Source organism: Cyprinodon tularosa, unplaced genomic scaffold (assembly GCF_016077235.1).
Source record: "Cyprinodon tularosa strain WSP-4 unplaced genomic scaffold, ASM1607723v1 ctg192, whole genome shotgun sequence".
NCBI classification, from domain to species: domain Eukaryota; kingdom Metazoa; phylum Chordata; class Actinopteri; order Cyprinodontiformes; family Cyprinodontidae; genus Cyprinodon; species Cyprinodon tularosa.
In genome coordinates, this window is record NW_024038688.1 from 505,703 (window position 1) to 528,929 (window position 23,227).

The following is a 23,227-nucleotide window of genomic DNA, read 5'->3' on the forward strand; positions in this document are numbered from 1 at the left end:
AACCGGAACTTCTTTATTACCTCAGCACAGCTTCATCACAGATTTAAAACAAACTTACTCTGTTCACCCAGAACTAGAACCAAACATGGAGAAGCAGCATTTAATTCTTAAGCTCCACTGATCTGAAACAAACTCCCAGAAGACTGGAAAAGAGCAGAAAGCCTGAGTTCTTCCTATTCATTTAGAGCTGCCTTTGACTGTTAAACAGTTAGCTGAGGTATTATAAGTTTCAGGTTGAGGTTGTGGTTCAATAGTTTTATTTTACTACCTGCTTTTGTGGTGTTTTTAATCTTTACTTGCTTTTATTTTTTTTCTATTTCAATGTTTTAATCTATCTAAAGCACCACTAATCATCTTTGTACTGAATTGAGCTTTATTAGTATAGTATTAGTAACTAACTTGTTTCTTAGTTTTCCTGGACTAACGTAAAATCGTTTTTAGGGCGTCTGTGGGAAGGAACATAGAACGGAACTTTCTGAACAGAAAATACTTTTTGTTTTTTCAGTTGCAGGGAATTTTATTTTCTAGTTTATTTGCTGTAAGATAATCCTTGAATGATTCAATTATAACATTTTTGTAATAAATCAAAATTTCACCTTCTAAATAAACTTTACATTTCTTTCTTAACCATAAAGATGCATCTTTGAACTGCTGAGAAACTTCATCTAAACAGAACCAGAGTTTAGGAACGATGAATTCAAACTATGAACAGCAGGGTGGGAATTTGTCCAACAATCACTTCTTTTTATTTATTAATATCCTAATCAAATAAAAAAATGGGATATTATACAACAGCTTACAGGAAGACGGTCAAACAAAGAGCGTTTATGTGCTTATCAAGGCATTAGAGCAAAACAAAAACATCTCAGACGTCTGCAGCAGCCAGAGTAGCTCTGCTCTGTAGAAACATTTAAAACGACAAACATCAGAAACAAACACTAGAATGAAATTGTTCAAACATACGACTGAAATCCCACCGATCGAAGCCATTAATGGCCTCCATTATAATCTCCTAAGGGTTTAAAAACATGTAGCATCAGATTTTAAGGCACATTCCTGCTCCGTGCGTTGTTCTTACTTTCCATGATTTTTATTTATATTTTTTTTTAGGCACCTTTGATTTGAAAAGGCCTCCTTCTCGTAGATTAAAACTCCACAAAATCACAGTAAACAACAAAGAGAGGAGAAATGAGGCAGCTGCTGGGAAGGAATTCAAACCAAACCGCTGAACTACATGGAAGTAGAAAGCACTGCATTTTTTAACACACACATTAAAAGGTCTCCAATGCCTTTGAGGGTTCCCTCTGGGTACTCCAGCTTCCTGTAAGGGTCAGGAAACATCCCTGTAGGGATAAATGGGCTCTTTAAAGCACCATTTGGTAGAAGTGTGCACCTGGTTGCTGAGTATAAAGTATGGTGACCCTGTAGGTTTTATTAAATTAGAAGTTACTAATAAATCCAGAAGACAGATTTCATGAACTAAACAGGTAGAATCACATCTACAGGTTGAATCTAAACAAAACAAACTAAACATATCGATGCAGACGCTGTGAAAATGTTAATAAACCTAATCTTTCGCAATTTAACCTTCATTCCTTCTAGATTTGATCAAACAGCAAACTTCCCACCACAGCTTAGACAGATGAAGGAGATCTGTGATGATGAGATGGTCCTGCTTTTTCTAAACTGAAGGAAATCGTCTACTGTGAGTCAGAAAGAAAAAAAAAACAACAAAAAAAAAAACGGTCTTTTCAGACACAAACAGCTCCAATAAGGCATCGTATTTAAGGTCCACACAGCTCAGCGTTCATCTAACGTTTGAATTAAAATGTCTGGAAAACATCCAGTTTGCTTTTCCACTCAGGAAATCCAATTGTTTAAAAAAAAAAGAGTAAATCAGTGAGCGGAGGCGTCCCCTTCCAGCAGAGACGGCGGTGAATCGTTCAAACGGGGACGAGTCGGATCACATCGGAAATCAGAACTGTTCGCAGTCTGTGAAGCGGAGCTTCTCTGAGGTACTTTAAGAAGGAACCATGCTCTCGTTGTAAGGCAGAGGTGGTCTTTATTAAGGTGTCTGCTTTCTAGCAATAAAAATACTTCCTGGACCCGTTCCTTCGTTGGGGCCTTAAAGCCCCCCGTTGTAGGCGTAGTCTGCCTTGTTGTGCATGATCAGCTTGTTGTCCACAAAGTAGAAGCTGTCGGATTTGGTCTCGTATGGATGCTCCACCATTTGGCGAACTGGAAGGAATCAGACAAGAGGGTCAGTGTGGATCAGAGCGGCGAGCCCGATCCTTTGAACCGTCAGAAACTCACTCAGGTCTTCGGGAAGCTGAGGGAACTCGTAGATGTGTTCGCACGTGTTGCGGCTGTTGGGTATGCAGAAGCCGAAGTCAAAGTCGAAGTTCTTCAGGAGCCGACCCTGGAAGTAATGCCTCTCGATCATCCGGAAGCTGTTGATGGGCCGGTCCCCCACGGTGAACTCAACGCTGCGGTTAAAGAAGGATCAGAGGGAAGGACAGAGGGAAGGACAGAGCAACGACGGACTTGGGAAAACTTACGTCGCCCCGACGGTGCGAAGCTTGAGGAAGGCTGGTGTGAACTGGTATCGGACGAAGCGTCCCGCGCTGGAGTCTCCGTCCACGCTGTCCTCCTCTTTCTCTGCATGACCTGAGGCAGAGAAACGGTTCACTGAATGGATCGGAACGCCTTAGGAGTGAACCTGCTGCATACCACCATTATGAAACAGGACCTCAACTGGTCAGTTCACTTCAACTTATTTCACTTTCTATCACATTAAACTTAATCTTCTTCTCATGTTTGTCGAACTTGTGAATCAAAGATTCATCAGAAAAGCATCGGTGTCTCTGACTGAACGCCCCTCAGTGACCTGCATGCATCACCCACCGCTGTTAGGAGGCTTGGCTATCTCAAAGAGGACCGTCCCCGTCTCCAGGTCTCTGATTTTAAAGCGTGTGAAGTCGATGTTGTAGATGTTATCCTCAGGTCTGCAAAGATAATCTGAAACAGTAGATAGAAGCAGGATTAGAAACTCAGCAGAGAAAACCTGAGTTTTTTGTTTTGTTTTTTTTTCTGCAGGAAAGAGAATCCTCCCAAAAGACGAAAAGCAACTATTGTGGTGTCTGGAAAAACTCCCCAACAACAAGAACAAAAAAAGTCCAATAGGCTTCGCTGACTAACTGAAGGCTTCACTGGAACTTGGAGTGTTTTTATGACGAGTCATGAGCCTCAAACCGTCGCTTTGTCACTTTAATTCAACTAAACATTGGCAGAAGAATGTCTAACTCTAAACACTCATTTATATGCATTCAAATGATGCATCTAACTAAAGAATTGGCTGTAACTATTATTTAATACAAACAATACAGCAGAAACAAAGTTCAAACAAAAATAAAATAAAAAAAGACCAACTAGACAAATATTTTATAGGATAAATATTAAAAAAGGATTATTAAAAATCAGAAAATGTTCTCATTGCTTTATTCCCGTAACAAACACTGATGATTTTAAACCAAAAAAGTTTGTTTTCACAAAAAAGTTTGCACTTTTGAGACAGTTTTGTTCACATCTCAAGTTTAAACTGTCCGATTTACAAGTTTGCACTTTGTTTTAAATATAACAGGAAAAAATAAAATACATGAGTGTTTTGAAACACAGTTGAACCACTTTTAATATTGTAAAAACAGATCGAATGGAAATTAATCGATTTAGAGCTGTATGAATCAAAATCGAATCAATTAAGGACTATGGTGAAAATACCCAGCCCTACAAATAATTGACTTAGACAACTTTTAGTGTTGTAGAGCTTTCATGACATTTCCGTTTCTTAAGGTGCAGCAGTGATCAGATGTATATAGTGTGGGAGAAAAAACATGGTGCAAAAAACTGATTCTGAAATGAAACGTTTTTAGCATATTTTTATTTTATTTTATTAATTTTAGAATTCTTAGTTTGCACATTTATTTAACTAGAATCTGGGATTCTGTTGAGAAACATGTTTCATGGCGAGATTTTTTGAAAGGTAATTTTAAAGTTATTATTTTTTTCATGCCTTTAATAATTTCTCTCTTTTTTTTTGTCACAGTTGTATCTAAAATGGTACCGAGCATGGAATATTTTTTCTGGAGTTTGAAATGTTTGTATAAACAGCAGATTTCCCCTAAACAATAGAATATATTGTTCATATAACAGGGTTTAATTAACACATCGTCTTTAGTTTCCGTTATCAAACCGAACAACAAGCAGGAGTTTCGGGGACAGTAGATACCTTCCGTGACCACCCGCAGACCCAGAACCTGGTCCGGGGAAATATCGGTCCCCAAAACCCGGAGCTCATCCTCTGTGACCGGAGGCCACTTCTCCGTGTGGCTGCGCCTCGACTTCAGCTTCCTCAGCATTCCTCCGCCGGCGGCCTTCCTGTCCCGGTTGCTCTCCGTCGCTGTGTCCGCCTCCTTGTGGCTCTTACCGGCTGCCTGTGACGGTTTGTTTCGGGCTCCGTTCATATCACCCAAGGAAGCAGCGGAAGCGAGGGGCCGTTTTGTTTTGTGGGACTCTTCACAAACTGTAACTTCAAGATGGCGTTAAGCGTGAGGAGATGGAAACCCGAGGCTGTGATTGGTTGGGAGCTCAGGATGCTGCCATGGTTACCAAAAGGGGTGTGAATAGCTTGATGCTTTGCTCTTCCCTGTTTATTTCGACTGTAAATTCGATTTTTTTTTTTTTATATATAATTAAAATGCATAACAATTTAATAACGTTACGTATATTTTATTGCGCAGTTAGCTTTCCAGGCTTTGTCCAAATTGAAATCCTTTTTACCCCGTCGGTCTCAAAAGCACCCGTCAGTTACCATTAAAATCCACAAGGGGGCGCCCGAGTGGCAGCTTCAAACAAGCGAGTAAAGTTTTTGTTGACGGAAGTTCCCACGGAAATAAACAGAGGCAACGATGGTGCGGGTGAAGTCAAGGTAGACACGTGCTTTTAGTAAACATATGAGTTTTCTGATTAATTTAATGTATTTTCGATTCATTTGTGATTGAATCTGTTTTATATCGGCAGGTATTTGCTGTGTGAGATAAATGTGTCTGACAGGAGGGATCTGCTGAAGCTGGATGACCGAGCTGTTGCGGGGGCGGTGCGGGCAGCAGTGGCCAGAATTCACGGGGACTATGGGACCGCTATTTGCAGCACCAGGTTCTGGGGTGAGATCTAGTAGATGACTTAATTTATGGGTCTGACCACATAGTTGATTTAAAGGCAGACAGCTGCAACATCAACCAACGGGGACTGTGTTAAAATACAGATAATCAGTGATTGACAAACTGAAATCAGGTGAAAACGAGAGATTAAGAGCTAAAAGAGATACATTAAAGGGGCGATCTCTACAAAATTCATCTGCCATTAACCCCAAAATGAATGAATTCTGCTGGTTTATTTAAAGAGCAACAAGATATGCAAGAAGTCAGACAATCTAAATAAGTGATAAAAGTCTCAATCAACCATTAGATCTGAACGTTTTGATCTTTATTAGATCTGCAGAATAAAAACGAAAATATAAAAATCCAGTTTTTCAAAGTATGAACAGCATAAAAGGGAGGAAACATCTGGACATGATTTCTCTAGCCTGTAGTTTAGTTGTTAAAAAAAAGGAGGGGGTGGGGGATTTAATTTTTTTAATATATTTTTGGAAGCATACATAGCCTAATTAATATAGTCTATAACCTAAAGCAATATGCATGGTATAGTTGTACCATGTCAGGTATGTCGGTCAATATTTTCAATCGTTGGGTTTAAAAGTTCACAGCTCACTATATTTGTTCTCACACTGTGCGGCCCGAAGCTCTGATACGACATCACGACGGCCGATGGAATTTCAAACATGTTTGATTTTCTCCTGACCTCACGATTCCTGATCGGGAGTTGGTAGTGAGCGGCTGATCGCCCCTCATATCCCCCTGTACACTACATGATGCACAATGAGGCTGAAAGTCAGCACGACTGGAGAATCGGCCCGTAAAGGGCAAAAAATCGCACAGTGTATCTGTCCAATTAATATAGTCTAAAACCATTAAGCAATATGCATGGTCTAGTTGTTACGTGTCAGGTGCGCCGGTCATTGACCTTGACCAAGACACCTTACAGAAGAACTGCAGTCAGTCCCTGGACTGGCATGGCTATCACTGCCCCTACATGGTTAGGGACTAATGTCCCACTGGGATCAGCTTCATAGTCATGGTAGGACACTTCTTTGATTTGATTCATTTTGCTCAGGTTACTCGTAAGTAGTGTTGCGGTCAGTGTTGGGAAAGTTCTCTTTCTACGTGAACTAGTTCAAAGTTCAGTTCACACATTTTAAAATGAACTAGTTCAGTTCATAGTTCATAATTCAAAATTTTGAACTAAGTTCACAGTTCCAAAAAATTAACTAGTTCATAGTTCTTTTTTTTTTTTTTCATATATTGCTCAATTATACGGAGCCCCCCCCTGATGACATGATCAAAAAAATATTTTTAAATGTGGCCATGAAGTAGTATTTCGTGCGCACGAAATACTACTTCATGGCCACGCAATAAGTATAACGTGCGCACGAAATACTTATTAATAATATTATCAGTCCTGGACAACTGTATAAGCAAATCGAGCGCGCCTTCTCTAAGGTCTAAGGCGCGCTCGATTTGCTTACCCAGTTGTCCAGGAATGATATTAATATTATTAATGAGTATTTCGTACAATTACACAATTACACCATAGCCTACTGTAGAACCACAGACAGCAATTATTTTATCAGTTGTAACTCTGAAACTGTGCGTCAGATTTCATCTTCATATCCAGTTTTGAATCCTTATCCAACCAGGGTTTACATTAGCATTGAGGGGACAGCATTTCCCCATTGTTGCTTTAACGCTTTGTTGCTGTCCATTCACTTCACACTAGTAGCAGCTGCAGCTTTCACCCCTACAGTATATTCTCAAAAACATCAGGAAAAATGTGCTGCTTGAATGGTCTTTTTTATGAGGAATTATTAAAAGAAAAACAGGAAAGTAGTCTTTAAGGTGCAAATGTTTTTTTAATTTTAATAATTTTTTCAATTTGAAATTCCATTTCAGTACATACTAAAAAGGAATACTGGAATCCTGGAAAATTATACCAGGCAGGTTTAACAAACAAGTTACATGAATAGTAAAACCCTCAAGAACATTTTACTAACACAAACTGAGGGACCAGGCTGAGGTAGGAATTTAAGGTTACTGAAGTGCAGATTTTTTCCTGAAAGCCGGCGGGCAAAGTTTGGAGAGAAATGTAAGATTGTTGCCATCATCCTCACCGACCACCTGGTCATAAACCTGTTTTAAGTGATCATACTGCTGCTTTGTCGCCTCCACGGTCGCCTCCATGCTGCTGTGGCTTCCACGCTGCATTTTGTTTTGATGACGCACGCGGCTGTAGGCTACGACGCTGGTAGCTGGTGTTGCCAGATTGGGTGTTTTTCCCGCTACATATTAAGGCCTGTTTACGGTGTGATTTAGCCGGGGTTTCGCCTGGAGGACTCTATAGAAATCTGGCAACCTATTGAACGGAGTTGAACTGAGAGAGCAGACACCAGAATGAACGAGTTCACAATAACGTTCATCAGGCAGTAATGCAGTACGTTCAGTTCACGTTCGCCCAAAATATGAACGAGTTCATGAACTTTCGTTCAATGAACTCGTTCAGGCACAACACTGGTTGCGGTCCACATATGAGAACATTTTTAATCCCTGAACCTGTCCCCGTCTTTTTCTCTTGTATTTTTTCTCTTCTTCAGTGAAATACCTGAATGCCCACACTGGAATGGTCTTCCTCCGTTTACCCAAGCGTGGTTATGAACTTCTCTGGTCTGCTTTGCCTTTCATTACCTGCATTGAAAGTCGTGGGCAGATTATCCCGTGTGCCTTTAACTGTTTGCATGTGGGAGGTAAGGAGAAAAAAAACAAACAAGCAAAATAATGTTGAAGTAACTTTAAAATCTTGATGTGTTTAGAGTGTTTCTTTTTCTACAGGAACCATCAGAACATGTCAGAAGTTTCTGATCCGGTACAACACCCAGCAGCTCCACCGGATGCTCCCTAAATGTAAAAATGAAGGTAAAGGATTTGATTGAAAACATGTGATCTGTGAAGCAGTTGCTCATCCGTCCAGGATAAAAAGATCATTATGAAATCAAGCCTGAGCAGACGGGAAAGAAGAAGTGGCTCTCAGGAGCTCTGGTGTGGCTCTGTGATGGGATGCCACTTATGCAACTAATCCAGTCGGTTCATTTCCTCTCCTAAATATTCCAACATCAACTATCAGTGGAAAAATACGATGAAAGCAAATGGGAACGGGAATCCAAAACAACTTTTAATTTCTGATATGATGCTGATATCAGAGCTTTGAGTATTTTCTGATGCTGATATCTTCCTGATATATAAAAATGAATTATATATACTTGATCACTTATTCTGTATGAATGCTAGAAAAGGTTTGATCAATTGATGTTATTCAAACAAATGACAATAGTCAACAACAATAGGTAGGAGAACAGCTGAACTAAACAAAAGCAGATTGAAGCCGAAGCTTTAAATCAAAGAGTTTAGATCAAGGCAGATAAAATCTAATATTTGTTTTTCATTTGATATCAGACTGATTTCCGATATCGATCATGGATCAGGAGTCCTAACTTCAACCAGAAAGAATATATTAGGGAGGAATTGGAGCAGAAACTTAGAGCCAGGCCTTCTGATCCAACACAACACTGCAAAAAATGAAATTTCAGTCACTAATTTTTTCTTAAAATAAGTAAATTTTTCTAGAATTGAGGAGGTAAGTGAGACACTTTGCCAATGGAACAAGACAATTTACATTTAAAATAAGAAAAAACAATTGCATTGTCTTATTTCAAGTGTATATTATATAATTATCTTATTTTAAAAGTAAAAAGACTCATTTCATTGGCAAATCATCTTCTTTACTTGCTCAAATTTAGGTTAAATACACTTAATTTAAAATCTTTTACTTATTTCTGGATCGTGTTTCCAGTGCAGTGTTTGACCTTACATATGTGCATCTGAAATGTTCCTTAAACTAAGCCTTGTGGAGCGCCTTCAGGAGGAGATGAAGCTGTTATATCTGCACAGGAAGAACCCAGCTGACACTAAAACCCTTAGATCCCGCTGAGTTTTTATTAGTGGTGGACCGTTAACGGCAGACTCTTATCGGGCGATAACAAAAAATATCTCCGTTAATCTATTCTCACAGCTGATTGGGAGCTCGGGCTACACTAATGATGACTTTCATCTTGATATTTTAGCGTGGCTGTATTTCTGAGGGCGAGAATAAATCAGTCTTTCAACCTGTGTAGGCGTACAGTACTGCTAAATCATCATATTTAACGTGAAGCGTTATTGGAGCCTCTTGAGAATTAGGTTAATTTCTTTTTTGCTAAATTATTAATGTTATAGATCTAAGGGTATGGGAACGGTAGATCTATTGTTATTTGTTTATTTATCTTATTTGATCCTCCTGCTTGTCAATCTGCCTCCTGCTGTGATTAACAAGCAGAAGCAGCTGTGGTGGGTGATCTGATTGGTTGGTGAAGGAGGTAAACAGGTTTTCTAACGCCAATCAACCTTTATATTTAAAAAATGTATTGTTTTATTTAAATATAAACGCTATTTCTAGCTAGAAAACACCATCTAAAACCAGAAAACTCTCTGCCAGTGCTCCCTCCCCTCCTAAAAACTACTCTGGCATTTTTTTGATTTTTGGGAACTTATTATCTTGCACGAGTAGCCGTAACAAATAGAAAAACTTCACTGATGAATTGAAGAAACGGGTTTGAGTTTATGAATGAAAGCACTGCTGTGCTGCAGAGAAACAATTGATCACTACAGAAAGCAAAGTTTTTGATTTTGGAAAAGGATTGTGGCAAAGAAGGATGTTTGTTGGTGAACTTTTTCGAAATCTGTGTGATAATTAATGATGTCTGACTCTGAAACTCCACCTGCGTCTGAAAACATTTCAAACATGGATGCAGCTATAAAGACGCCGGGTTTGCTTCAGGGAAAATGAATTGAAAAGGTTATTTAGGTAGCAAACACTTATCATGAATTTCTTTGGCAGAATTCAAATGAGTGATTTTAATCTAGATTAATTCCAAGATTACAGTGAGATTAATCTAGATTTAAAAAAAATCTATGCCCACCACTAGTTTTTAACTAAACAGCCTCATAATAACTTTGAACCTGTTTGTTTATATTTTCTTATGTCTTTATAGTCTGATAACTTTTTATGCTGTGGTTTTCTGAAACCTTGTGTTGGATGTTTTTGTTTTGCAGAAGAAAAGCGGCAGATTGAAGAATCGATTCTGAGCTGCTCTCTAGTGGACAGAGACGACGACGGATTTAAAGATGAGCTGGAGAGCGAAGAAGATGAGGCGTAAAAACCAGCCGGGCGCTCAGAGCCGGTTCTATCCTAGAAAAGGCTGATTGAAGTAGTTCAGTTCAGCAGCTCTGATTGGTTGAGCTTCGTTTAGCAGCATTAGAAAGCCTGCTGGGTCCATTGTTACCAAACCCATCAGCAGCTGGTTATAGATGCATATATATCTGCAGAACTGTTTTCTTTTTTTGCCTTTGTTTATTAACTTGGTCATTTATGCTGCTGAAACCAAAGGAGCTCATTAGTGTAATTTATAGGGCTGTTCAGTGATAATAAAAACATCAGTATTAGTTAACAAAGGCATCAGTTTATCTAAGTCTGATGTTCAGAAATGATCACGTTTCTTTAGGAAAGAAGGTGTTATTTCTGATTTTTATAAAAAAAAATATTGTGACCTTATTTTAAGTTTGTTTATTTTAATTTTGAACATTTTTATATAATAAATATTGTTGTTTTTTTTTGTTTTTGTTTCTAATATGTCTTTTTTATTTGTCTATTTTTCTTTACATCTTCATAAACTTAAAACAACTTTAAATCAGAGTTAAACAGTGTTTACTAAACACGTTAGTCATAACAAACTGTTATATTTTTTTAAATGTTTGTTGAGTTTCTAAAATAAAACTTTATAGATCAGGTATGATTTCTGAATCAGGACGAAGCGTTTGCTGTAGCAGCTTCTATGTTGTGGAATAAGTTGCCAGGCCTCCTTTAGAAAAACTTTTTATTCCTTGGCTTTTAACACCATGGTCTAGTTTTATATTACACTAATGATGTTTATGAACCTGGTAATTGTTTCATCCACCTGTTATCCTTCACGTTTATTCCAAGTGGGTTCGTGGGGGCTGCTGGTGCCCATCTTCAGCTGTCTACGGGCCAGAGGCAGGGTCCACTCTAGACAGGTGGACAGTCCATCGCAGGGCAACACAGACAAACAACCATTCACGCTCACACCTAAGGAGAATTTAGAGAAACCAATTAACCTAACAGTCATGTTTTTAGACTTTTGGAGGAAGCTGGAGTACCCGGAGAGAACCCATGCATGCTCAGGGAGAACCACTGAATCTCTATTTATTCAGTGGATTGCTGATTGCCCGTTGGTATTACGGGGGTTGAAGTGAAGCCACCGGACGCCATATTAGTACTCCCTAGTTATAGCAGTCAACACGTAAACAATATGTGTGCTACAACATCAAACAATGATAATGTTCTCATTTTCAGGGGAAGTTAAGACTTTTAAAATAAAGATCAATTCATCACTTGGACACACACTGGCTGTTAGTAGATTAGTTTAACATCTAATAGAAAAAAATAGGCACATCATATTGCATAGTCATTATGAAGTCAGTGAACTCTATAAATCATGTAATTTAATATATTATACAAAACCTTTACAATAAAATAAATGTGTTAATGGAGCATAATAGAACAGACATGCCAAAAATGCTAAATTGATTAAGTAAATGTAATATACATGTATTTATTGCATTGTTATGGTAATTACATCCTACATATAATTTTAAGATTTTAGATAAAGACTGAATGACAAGTACATGTCTGTTATTGCTATAATATTTTTCTATTTGCAAATTGTGCATGCATGATGCCATATACTTTTATACTGTGTACATTAGCCTTTAAATCTGACAGATTTACAATGGAGCTAAATTATATTCATTGATGACATTGATGTTTCTGCATGTCGTGGTTTTCTCACATATTGAATATTGTTCTACAGCCTGGTCTCTTACAAATGAAACCACTGTTAAACAAATAGAATCATTATATAAAAAAGATTTAAAGATTTTTGATTTAAAAAAAAAAACTTTTTCGTACCACCGTTATCACATTCTTGACACTTTCAATCTCCTCAAGATTGAGAATTATAAACACCTTAAATTTGCTTGCATGGTTTATAAAGTACATAATGGACTGGAATCATGTTCTGTCAAAGCCACTCAGTTTCCAGCTAGAGGAGACTGGAGTGCCCTTCAGACGAACCACCTTTGGGCAGATTAATCTTTCAGTTAGGCGGCTGTAACATTTGGAACAGCATCCCTCTCACCATCACAGAATCCTCCACTTTTAACGCATTCAGGAGTCAGTTAAAAAACTGGTCAAAATCAAATCAACAATTTGCTCATTAGACCTTATTAGACTGATATCCTGGTGCATGACTCAGACAAATGTCAGTGTCAGGTGTTAATTTGTAAATATCTGTACATATTTATGCTAATATCTCTGTTCGAACTGACCTGCCCTTGCAAGTATGTAGCCTCATTTTTTTTTTTAATTATCTCTTTGTTTTATAATATTTTTGTAATTGATGTTGGCATTATAAACCTTGCCCAGGAACAACAGTTGAAAACTAGCTTCATAGCTAATAGTGACACATGTAAAGAAATATTCATTAATGTGTACTGCGACAAATAAATAAATACAAAATAAATAGATAAGAAGGGATAGACACAAGGGATGTAGGAGAGTTTATTTATTAAAAGGGGAATAAAAAATAAGTTTAGAAAATTGTTTAGTGATAAGATAAATATCAGTTAAAGATTACATAGAGGATAAAATAATTATTCAAATTGGTTTAACCTTATGGGAACAAAATATGAGTTAGAATACGTTTGTTCCACACTTTGTACCAGTAGGTGGCGGTAGTGTACCTTCGAGTTGTTCGCTAACCGCCATTAAACATTTCACAGAAGAAGAAGAACTTTCAGGTTTGCCCTTTGCTCTTTAGCTTCATCATGGCGCCGCTTTCTGCTTGTTTCTTCCTCTGAGTCCAGTTAATGCGAAGCTCTGATAAATGGCTCTTATTTTCTAACATGAGGTTTTTATCTTTACTGTGTGGTTTTGGCTCATGTGAGTATTGTTTATTATTATTTGAATATTCTCAGTTGGCTAACCGTTAGCAGACGAACAAGCTAAAAACAAAGCTAAAAACATTAGCTTCAGTCTTAGAAAATCTCTTTGATTTACTGTTTTTCATGCCTTTTACGTCTTCATTAATGAATTATATTATATATTATTATATGAAAATGTTTTCCGACTGTGAAAATGTTTAAAACATTTTTGTCTCCCTGCCCAGAGCAGTTCTGCTGGAGCTCTCACATCTTCCAGTCTTTGAACTTTGAATATTTTTTCTGCTTTTGCGATGATAAGTGATCATTAGATCCTCTGATGTCACTTTAATTCATAAGTTTGTTTTGATAAGGCTATGATCCTTTTTTGCGCCAGCCTGTAACTCATTATCATTCATCATCTTTATAACTAAGTCAAAGACTATATGAAAGAGTTTAGTTTGGTCACCAAAGATAACCAAAATTAATTATATTTTTTGTGCAGCTTTATTGTGAAACAGAAAATATTTTACTTGAGCTGTAAGGTCTGAACATTACCCATTCTGGACACTAGGTGGAGCGCTAATGGAATTATAAATTGAGAGCTTTGAGGCACATTTACCCCTTTTATTCATGCATGAACAGCAAAAGAACACATAAATGCAAAAATATGAAGATAATATACCAAAATTAAAAAAACTGTCACAAATGTATTCCAAAAATAAAAATAAAAAACAGTCCACTAAACTTTGTTTCGAAGTTCGATTATTTCTGTTCTTATGTTTCTACCATACCCATCTATGTAGCAACCCCCACTGCCTTAAAGGAATAGTACACCCAAAACATGATTAGCCTTCATTTTCTACTCACCCCCATGCTGAACAACACTCTGGAGTACTTTTTTGATATCTCAAATGCATCTGGAGATCTGGGAGGCTTCTTGCTGTCTGCTGACATTCAAATAATGGAGGTCTATGGCGCCCGAGACAGAGAGGTCCATAAAAGTCCATAAAAAACGTGTCAATATTCCTCCATACTGCTCGTCCAATGTATTCCAAGTGTCCTGAGTGGGTAGCGTCCAGAATTTACTCGAAACAAAGTCATTTAGAACGTTTTAGAGCCTAAACAGTAGTGTATAGGATTTCCTAATAGCGCCCCCATGCGCGCTCACGATTCTACGGAAGCCGGCAGACCAAACCGGAAGAAAGTGCGCATTCAGCGTCTGATCTGCCAATAATGCAAGCGTAGAAGAAGAAATGTGCTGTTTACCTGTGCAAAGAAAGAAACAACGAAAGAAAAATGTCTGAGGACTTCAGTGTTGAGGAAGAGCATGAGTTCTTTGCCGAGCTGAATGCGCTGGTTTGGTCTGCCGGCTTCCGTAGAATTGTGAGCGCGCATGGGGGCGCTATTAGGAAATCCTATACACTACTGTTTATGTTCTAAAAACATTCTAAATGACTTCGTTTCGAGTAAATTCTGGATGCTACCCACTCAGGACACTTGGAATACATTGGACGAGCAGTATGGAGGAATATTGACACGTTTTTTATGGACTTTTATGGACCTTTCTGTCTCGGTCACCATAGACCTCCATTATTTGAATGTCAGCAGACAGCAAGAAGCCTCCCAGATCTCCAGATGCATTTGAGATATCAAAAAAGTACTCCAGAGTTTTGTTCAGCATGGGGGTGAGTAGAAAATGAAGGCTAATCATGTTTTGGGTGTACTATTCCTTTAAAGGGGGACAGAAGACTTCGCCTGATTAGCCAGGCGAATTCTCTCTAATGACCCCCTTTCAGAGACATAGACAGGTATGGGGTATTGTAGGCTGACAAAGAACCCAAACGACCCCCATTGCAAAGGGGTGGACCCGTTTGTCCGTCGCAATCTGCATGTTTTCTAAGCCAAAACAAGGTTCTGTTGGGCTACTGTACAAAACCTTGAACTCAACGCTATTTCTGACATTTTTAATTCAAAAAGCTTCCTGGATTGGAAGGGAAACATTTTCAAACTTGGAAACAAAGTCCAGGGGATTGTTTTTTAACTTTTCTGGAATGACTATGACCTGGATGACTGAGAATCTTCACCGGCAATCGCATGTATATAAAACTTGGAAAACATGGAGCTTCAGATATTCCGCGTATCTGTATAACCTTTTTTTTTTTTTTTTAATGAGCTATGAATGAAAATGCAGAGATCTGCTGAAAACGATGGAAACTAGTGAATGTCAGTGTGTTTGCATTGATGGTTGGAGTTCAACTGCCGCTGGGAGAAAAGATCAAGCTGCGCATCAAGAGGCTCTTTGGTTACGGAGTTGTGCACGGACTGGGAGACATTGTTCAGGAGGCTTGTTACTATGGTTACAACGCTCCATTCTCACACCACCTACTTTGAAGAAAATGTCTAAATGTGCACATTTAACAACCACTGAGTCACATTTATTGTAAATATAGAAATCAACAAATGTTTGAACTTTGCATTATTTTATGCAACATTTTCCAAATGTGAATTTTTTTCCTACTTTTGTTTTATGAAGGTTTGAGTCATTTTTAATAAATCATCTTCCTCATCTGACCCTTTACACAGAGCTGCTGTCATGAGGAAGAGGAAGAAGAAGACTTTGGTTCCGTCTCTTCTGTGATCTCCATCCGTCTGGATGGATGATGTGGTTCTGCACTACCAGCCTGGTTCAGCTGTCAGGCTCTCCTGCCTGTTGGAGCAGACAGAGAAGCTTCTGGAGCCCTTTACCTGCCGGCCTCCTCCTGTCTTCAGCCCCTGGTTCCCCACCGTCGCCGCAGAGCACCGGCTGCCCATCAGGCCGGCCAAACCAGCTCCTCAGATCACCTCTGCTGGTGTCACACTGACAACGACGACAGCTACAGAAAATAAATTACAAACAGGAAACCCTATCATCTCTGCAGAGACACAACCTGAACAGACAGAAGAGCCTCTCTGCATCACAGAAACTCCCAACCACCTCCTGCCGGTTCGATCAACCCCAGCTGTATCTCCTAGAGAACATCCAGGGACAGAGGGAGACGGGTCACCGGTTCGACGCTCCTGGAGCGTCTTCACGCAGAAAGGAGTCCTGCTGCAGAAGTCCTTGTCCAAACATTTCCATCGCCTGGTGTCCGTCCACAGGCTCCACCTCCGCCAGCGGGCCAAGTGGGTGATTACACAGCAGAACTGCAGAGATGTGGAGAAGGTATGTGACTTTCTATAGAAACGAGAGGAGCTGTTTCTTCACACAGATCTGGTTTAGATTAACCTTAAACCTAATTTATACAAAAAATAAAATGGGTTTTCCTTCAAATCTACATAATGATGCTAAACATACGATTTCTGTGAACAAGACACTGGTGGAAATGCTACCATAAAGGTGTAATTTCCTGCTCACACCACTAGTGGGAGCTATGTCCTTTAAAACTGTGCTTGGCTGCAAATGCTGCTTAATTTCTACTGATCACAGTGGAACTGCACAGCGCCAAGGCTTCCCCAGATTCAGGTTTTACTGGAAACATAACAATTTATTAACACTTTCATTCTGGAACCAGTTTTATCTCCAAGCAGTTTTTAACATGCCAGAGGAATTAGCTTTGGTGCTAAGATGCTACACAATGACGCACCTACCGCTGACATTAATGTGAATGTATAAGGTGGAATAAATAAATGGAAGTTTGTGTTAAAAGTTTTATATAAAATATCGTGCAGCTTTTTGTAGAGAAAGATCAGCGAGGCAAATATTAGAAATGTATAATAAGAATAAAAATGGAGACGTTTTCAGAGAAAACTTGTGCAGTTGTGGTGTCGACTAAAGGACTAAAGACAGCAAAACTTTTCAGTGTTTATCAAAGAAAAGCTTGTCATGTTCAGTGGACCTCAGTAGAGATGGTAAATTTATTCACTGAGTGGAGGCTGCACCCCACCAGGCTGCTACTGAGGGAGGAAGAGTGATTGCTATCCTGCTCAGATGGGAATTTGATGCCCACATGTGGTTAATTTAGTCCCACAGCCTGGATGAGGCCTCTCTAGAGTGGTCAACTGGAACTGACCACGCATAATTCGCCAATACTTTTATGTTTGAATCCTATTTTCTATCTAGTCTGCCGACCGGAAACTACCGTAGTTGCCTAATATTAGTGATAAAGAATCCACAGGAGTGAGTGTGCAGCCATCTGTTTGTGATACAGGATTCAGAAGTGTGGCTTAAAGTTAAAAGCCCTCTAACTGATTCTGAACAGTTTAGTTCTAACTTTAAGCCCCGCCCCCAACCTTCTACCATTGAGTACCGTAGCTTTGCTTCTCACTGTGTGCAGGCGATAACATGCACTTCTTGTAATAAAAGTGATGAAATGTGTGTCTAGGAGGACTACAGCTAGATTCTAGTCCAGAGTCAATCTAAGGCTAAAGCTCAGCCAACCAGGAGTTGGCGGGTCTGAGCTTAGTTCCTTCTTTAGTCATTCTTAAGTTCAACTCTCTCTCTGTTTTGGTCCTTTTAAGCTCTCTTACTGGATATGCAGTGACAGTAGGTGGAGGTATCACAGCTTTCCATTCATAATTAACCATCATTCTTCCTAAAAGACTCGCCGTGCCACGCTAGGAAAAAAACCTCCCTCGTAGGGAAAAACGCTCTCATTAGCTGATTGGAAACAGGAAGGTCTACAGAATGAAGCTCATTCGTAGAGAAAAACGACACTCTTAAGTTAGAGCCCACACCAAAAATGCCTGGACTCCTGTTAATGTGCAATAGATGAGTATCTATTTTAATAAAATGATACCCTGTAAATAGGATTTTTCTAAGAGAGATTAAAACAGCTCAGACACTAAGCCTAGGACCGACCCACAGTCAGAATCTGGTAAATAAAATGATAAAATTGTCTTAAATTGCAAAAGTAGCATCAGAATCTGAATATATGTTAATGTGTTTAAATGAGGTTTTAAACGATTAAACTCCACGAGAAACTCTAACTGTGAAAAGCAAACCATACGATTATGTTAGAGTTCATAGGTTTGATATTTATATACTGGTTGTAAAATAACTATGTGATCATTTATAGTAACGTTCACATAAAGTTAGAAGTTCAATGAATTTAATTTCATTGAGAGATTCAGACTGTTGCATGAAGACAGTTTTGGTTAGCCAGCAAATTTAGGACATCTAATGATTGGATTCAGACTGAATGAAGGAATCTGAACCTGAATTGTTCAAATTAAAACGATGCCCAACCTTGATCACATCCAGTCGGCCATTTCTGGATGAAACGACTGTTTTCTGTAGGTTATATAATCAATAACCCAGCTGAGGCTCAGTCACTGAATGTTTGGCCCTCTGTTCCTTCACTTCTGGGCCCCGGAGCTCCTCTGAGAAAGTGGGTGGGGCCGGCGCACCTGAGCGGCGCTAATGACGAGGGTGAGGGTGTATTCTTTGGAATAGGGATGTCAGCTGTTGACTGGCAGCTGAAGAAGATCCAGAAAGACGGCTTTCAGGTGGTAAAACTGAAAATGAAAGAGATGTGATTTGTCTGATTCACAGCATTACTGAGTAACAGATGCAGGCAGAGTTTATTCTATTTATTCTAGAGTTTATTAACAATCAGTTATATAGAGCATTTCAACAATCCACACAGTCTGCTTCTAGTGCTTTATATGTTATACAAATAGTTCAAATTTTTAGTGTAAAGGCAACTAAATAAGATTTTTAAAAAATGCATAATAGCACCATTTAAGACCCTTTCTAAAAGATCTGTAGAAAATAAAACCACAATCTAAACAAAAAAAATCATCATCCTCAGTTGAACAGCGAGGAGAGAAATGTCTGTTTTTAGCTGGGATTTAAACACTGAAAGGTCTCTACTGACCGGCTTTAAGGAAAAATCTAAACATATTTAGAATTCAAACTTCAGAAAGTTCTTAAAATATCAAATTATTTCATCCTGTTCAATAAATGATCAGTGTTTTTAATTCAGAGTAATTTTCATGTGAATGTGTTTTACTGGAGGCATCCATGTTTGTCAAAGAACACTACTGCCACCTACTGGTTTGTGACGTCACGGTGCGGTATCGGCTGTTGATCAAGTCCCAGTGCTGTATCTGGTGTTTGTCACAACGCGCTATTATCCAAGTCATCTTGAAAACATTCTTCTTCCAAATGTTGGCTACATATTACGGGTTTTTTCTCTGGACAGAAGTTCGATGGCAAATCCTCCCTCTTAGAGTTGGCGATCCAACGACCAACCCGTCTGTCGAGGATCAGGAATCAGAAAAGAGGAAAAACATTTTTTTTTGTTTCACTTTTACCTGATGTATTCCAGCACGTGGGCATTGTCAGTTTCACTATAGCTCTGGTGAATTTCAATGGTGAAGTCCTCTGGAAATCTTCAATAATAGGCTCTATGCACAGCTCCACTACTTCCTGAATTTAATGCAGCTCCTTTGTTTCCTGTCTTTCATGATTGGATGCACTGATTAATCCAGGTGTGTATGACCTAAGTAACTGGCCAGACACACCTGGATTAATCAGTTCGTCCAGTAATGAAAGACAGGAAACAAAGGAGCTGCCTTAAATTCAGGAAGTAGTGGAGCTGTGCATAGAGCCCATTGTTGTTGATTGCAGATGTGTCTAGTAGTTCCCATTGATTTAGCTTGTAAAGCGGGGAGAATGGCGCTAGGGTTACCGCACCGTGATGTCACTGCTGGAAGATGGCAGGAGGGAGGGGCTATTAGGGGTGTAAATCACACCCATCATGGTGATTCGATTCAGTATCTATTTCCTAACCCAACGATTCGATTATTTTTGATACTCAAGAATACACTGCGATACGATTCAATTCGATTAATTGGTACATTTCTTTTTTTTTTTTTTTTTTTTTTTTTACCTTACAGGCTAGACAATGTTTCAAATTTGAAATAAATCACTAAAAGCTGTAACATTGTTAAGCTTTTTTTTTTGAGAAACAACTGCAAATAACAGAAGTAGAAAAGTTGCACTCCACCTATTCCTATTAAAACCTCATTCAGTGTAAAATAATAATCCCCCTGCGATATAGATTCTGAAAGGCCCTGCATCAAAAAATACTGCACAAAATCATTGCAATGAGTCCCAACCCCTCCACAGACGCTCCGCTGCTCCTCTCCCAAATTGTAGCTGACCGCAGACAGCGCCGCAGACAGGAGGCCGGCTTGTTTTGTTTTTATGACCGAAATTGCAGAAAACAACACGTGACGTTTGACCCGCTAGAAGAGCGAGGTGCGCGAGAACGCTGGGACCCTTTTCCACCTGGATCTCCGTTCTTTTTGGCCCTCATGTCCCTCCGTCGTCGCACTAAACTCGTCCCCACTTCCTCGCCGCCTCGGCCGTATCTAGACCCACAGCGTGTAGCGCAGACCACTTGCTACACAGCATCAAGCTCACTGCAACACACTGCTGTAAGAGTATAACCAGGAAGCAAGGTAGGAGGGCAAAATGGGTTTAGCGCCACCGCAGCATGGGAGGAGAATTACACCCAGGAGCAAATGGATAAAAATAGACCACAGGAAAAAAAGAACATGAATCGATTCTCTTGCGGACGTGTCGATGCATCGATCGTTAGCTGTTGGATCGATGCATCGATACAAAAGGATTATTATTCACACCCCTAAGTGTTACTATATTTGGGCAAAAATGTCCGCTCCTGGGCTCGGTGCTTGTGTTTATTGTTTTCATTTTTTACTAATTAAAGCCAAATTCATTAAATAACAGCGAACTTATTAGTTTTAGGTATAAATTAAGACCCATTGATTATTCCTTGCTGATCCGATTTTCCTTTAACAGATCAAAGCAGAAACAATAAGGAGACTTGCTTCTGGTTATTTTCTTGCTTGGAAAGTAATAATTGATTTAACTAGATTGTTTTAATACGACTGCAAACATCTCAGAAAATACGTAGCTGTTCCCCTGGGTGAGAACATCCTGATTGGTTTTATCCCACGGCTCCATCTGAATCTTTCTATATCTGTGGAACATCTTTCAGGATCTGATGGGAAAAGATCTCAGCCTGTAGAACCAGAACCCTCACAGAGGGAGACGGGAGGTTGTTTCTGCTGGGATTGTGGATCTTTATCTGTGCCTCCATCCCTCAGGTCGGTTTATTTTCCGCTGTGTTCAGCTGTTTGGACTCAGCCTCCTGATCTGATTTAGGTCAGCTCAGCCAAACGCCATCAGGTGGCTCTTTGTGACGCAACAAACGGGGTGGAAATATTTTTAATCTGGTCTGATGATCGCTGAGGTTAAACAGTGGTGCCTTGTGTGTTGGATGCTTTTGTTCTTATTCTTAAATTAAGTGTATTTACCCTAAATTTGAAGAGGTAATCAAGATTGCCAGTGGAATGAATATATTTACTCTTAAAATAAGATGATTAGACAGTATGCACCTGAAATAAGACAATTCAATTGTTTTTTCTTATTTTAAATGTAATTTTTTTGTTCCTTTGGCAAAGTATCGGACTTACCTCCTTAATTCAAGGGAAAAAAATCCCTTATTTTAAGAAAAATTACTTATCTAGATTACATTTGTTTTGCAATGCAGTCATTCCCTCCAAGTCTTGCTGGTTTTTTGCCTAATTTAAAGATGTTATAAAGAAACCTTTTTCCCTTGAATATGTAAATTAATTTGTTCTCTGTCCCCAGGTGTGGCGCTCCCTGAGCCGATCCGTACGCAGCTCCGGGTTTCCACCATGCAACGCCAACATCCGGCGGGAGCAGGCAGAGATCTGGGTGTTCTGCGACGTTCTGTACTCGGAGCAGGTGGGGCGTCTGCTGAAGGACGAGCTGCAGCTGTCGGGCCGGATCCACCTGTCTGTCCACAAACTGGGAACCATCTTCAGCATGTAGACGGTGTCTGCATTGAACGGTGTCACCTCCAGGGGGCAGTAGACAGAGTTTTTAAGAGGTTCCACTGGTATTAAAGGTAGAACATGTGGTGTGGCAGCCTAATCTGTGGAGATGTTCCCTACTGATGCTGGATTCATGTCTCACTGAAACGTCAACGTTGAGTTTGATCAAATGATGGTGATGCATGATGAGAGGAAAACAAGTGTCACAAAAAACCACGAATGATTAATGATCAAGACGATCCAATGAAATGGAACTTTGGTTAAATGTTATTTTAACATTTAAAGTGATCAACAACTGGAAGTTCATCTCTCACCAAACAATAAATGAGTTTATCCTGACAGAATGGATGAGATCCTCGGTGCGAGCAGCTGAAAATGTCTTCCTCTGTAGCGAGACGAGGACCTGGACGCATTTCCACTGTAACCTGACTCTGGATGAGTAGATTGAAGCCTGCATGAAGGAAGACTTTCAGTTAGATGTCAGTTTTCTCTCCTGATCCACCCTTTTTTAACCCAAATCTCTGATTATAAACTGGATGCTTTTCCAAATTTACAATTCATGTTTTAACTTTTTTACCGTTTACAATTTAAATGTGAAAATGTTTTTTATATCAGGAACATGTCGGGCTATGAATTGTTTTTTTTATTCCTCATGTATGAATATTTAAAGCTTTTAAACGAATCTGTTTTACTATTAATGAGCTGAGATGGGGGTTGAACCCTCAGACTGGCTTCATATTTTTATGATGAATTCCAGGATTTGTGGTTTTAATATTAAACATGAGGTTTTACTGTTTGCATGTCTGTCTCTTGTAAATAAACGACCTTGTTTTTAAAGGAGAGCCTCTACAGCGGTTAAAGTGTGGACGCACAGCCCTGCATGTGATGTGCAGACGGTTTGTTCTGGAAAATCAGCAGCAGACACATGATGCAGGAGTCTCCCACTTTTCTCCTGACACAGAAAACACGCCCACGCAGGCATTTCAAAGCCTGGGTGGAATGAATGAGGGCAGCTAGAACGCGACAACCCCCCACCCTGC

The 23,227-nt window shown here is 39.3% G+C and overlaps 3 protein-coding genes across 3 annotated transcripts; 2 read left to right on the plus strand and 1 right to left on the minus strand.

Annotated features, from left to right (window-relative positions):
* Positions 1–717: 717 nt before the first annotated feature.
* Positions 718–4,609, minus strand: unc119.1 (unc-119 homolog 1). Its single transcript, XM_038283336.1, has 5 exons — positions 4,286–4,609; positions 2,905–3,018; positions 2,559–2,667; positions 2,314–2,486; positions 718–2,238 (listed from the first exon to the last, which is right to left on the minus strand). The coding sequence occupies exons 1-5, from the start codon at positions 4,518–4,520 to the stop codon at positions 2,126–2,128; spliced, it is 744 nt and encodes a 247-aa protein (XP_038139264.1). The 5' UTR covers positions 4,521–4,609; the 3' UTR covers positions 718–2,125.
* Positions 4,610–4,831: 222 nt separating this feature from the next.
* pop5 (POP5 homolog, ribonuclease P/MRP subunit) lies at positions 4,832–10,895 on the plus strand. The gene is made up of 5 exons (XM_038283337.1): positions 4,832–4,984; positions 5,077–5,219; positions 7,823–7,972; positions 8,058–8,141; positions 10,374–10,895. The coding sequence occupies exons 1-5, from the start codon at positions 4,965–4,967 to the stop codon at positions 10,475–10,477; spliced, it is 501 nt and encodes a 166-aa protein (XP_038139265.1). The 5' UTR covers positions 4,832–4,964; the 3' UTR covers positions 10,478–10,895.
* A 2,286-nt stretch (positions 10,896–13,181) lies between these two features.
* On the plus strand, positions 13,182–23,024 carry zgc:101664 (uncharacterized protein LOC450064 homolog). Its single transcript, XM_038283368.1, has 3 exons — positions 13,182–13,338; positions 15,903–16,521; positions 21,982–23,024. Exons 2-3 carry the CDS (start codon positions 15,973–15,975, stop codon positions 22,183–22,185), a joined length of 753 nt encoding a protein of 250 aa, XP_038139296.1. The 5' UTR covers positions 13,182–13,338; positions 15,903–15,972; the 3' UTR covers positions 22,186–23,024.
* Positions 23,025–23,227: the final 203 nt, after the last annotated feature.

Excerpts from the sequence above, each read along its gene's own strand:
- unc119.1 (XM_038283336.1), bottom strand. The coding sequence starts at position 4,520 with ATGAACGGAGCCCGAAACAAACCGTCACAGGCAGCCGGTAAGAGCCAC. Across the intron at positions 3,019-4,285 it reads TCTGCGGGTGGTCACGGAAG|ATTATCTTTGCAGACCTGAG; the intron begins GTATCTACTGTC and ends CTACTGTTTCAG. Across the intron at positions 2,239-2,313 it reads TCAGCTTCCCGAAGACCTGA|TTCGCCAAATGGTGGAGCAT; the intron begins GTGAGTTTCTGA and ends GATTCCTTCCAG.
- pop5 (XM_038283337.1), top strand. The coding sequence starts at position 4,965 with ATGGTGCGGGTGAAGTCAAG. Across the intron at positions 4,985-5,076 it reads ATGGTGCGGGTGAAGTCAAG|GTATTTGCTGTGTGAGATAA; the intron begins GTAGACACGTGC and ends TTATATCGGCAG. Across the intron at positions 5,220-7,822 it reads TTGCAGCACCAGGTTCTGGG|TGAAATACCTGAATGCCCAC; the intron begins GTGAGATCTAGT and ends TCTCTTCTTCAG.
- zgc:101664 (XM_038283368.1), top strand. The coding sequence starts at position 15,973 with ATGGATGATGTGGTTCTGCACTACCAGCCTGGTTCAGCTGTCAGGCTC. Across the intron at positions 16,522-21,981 it reads ACTGCAGAGATGTGGAGAAG|GTGTGGCGCTCCCTGAGCCG; the intron begins GTATGTGACTTT and ends CTCTGTCCCCAG.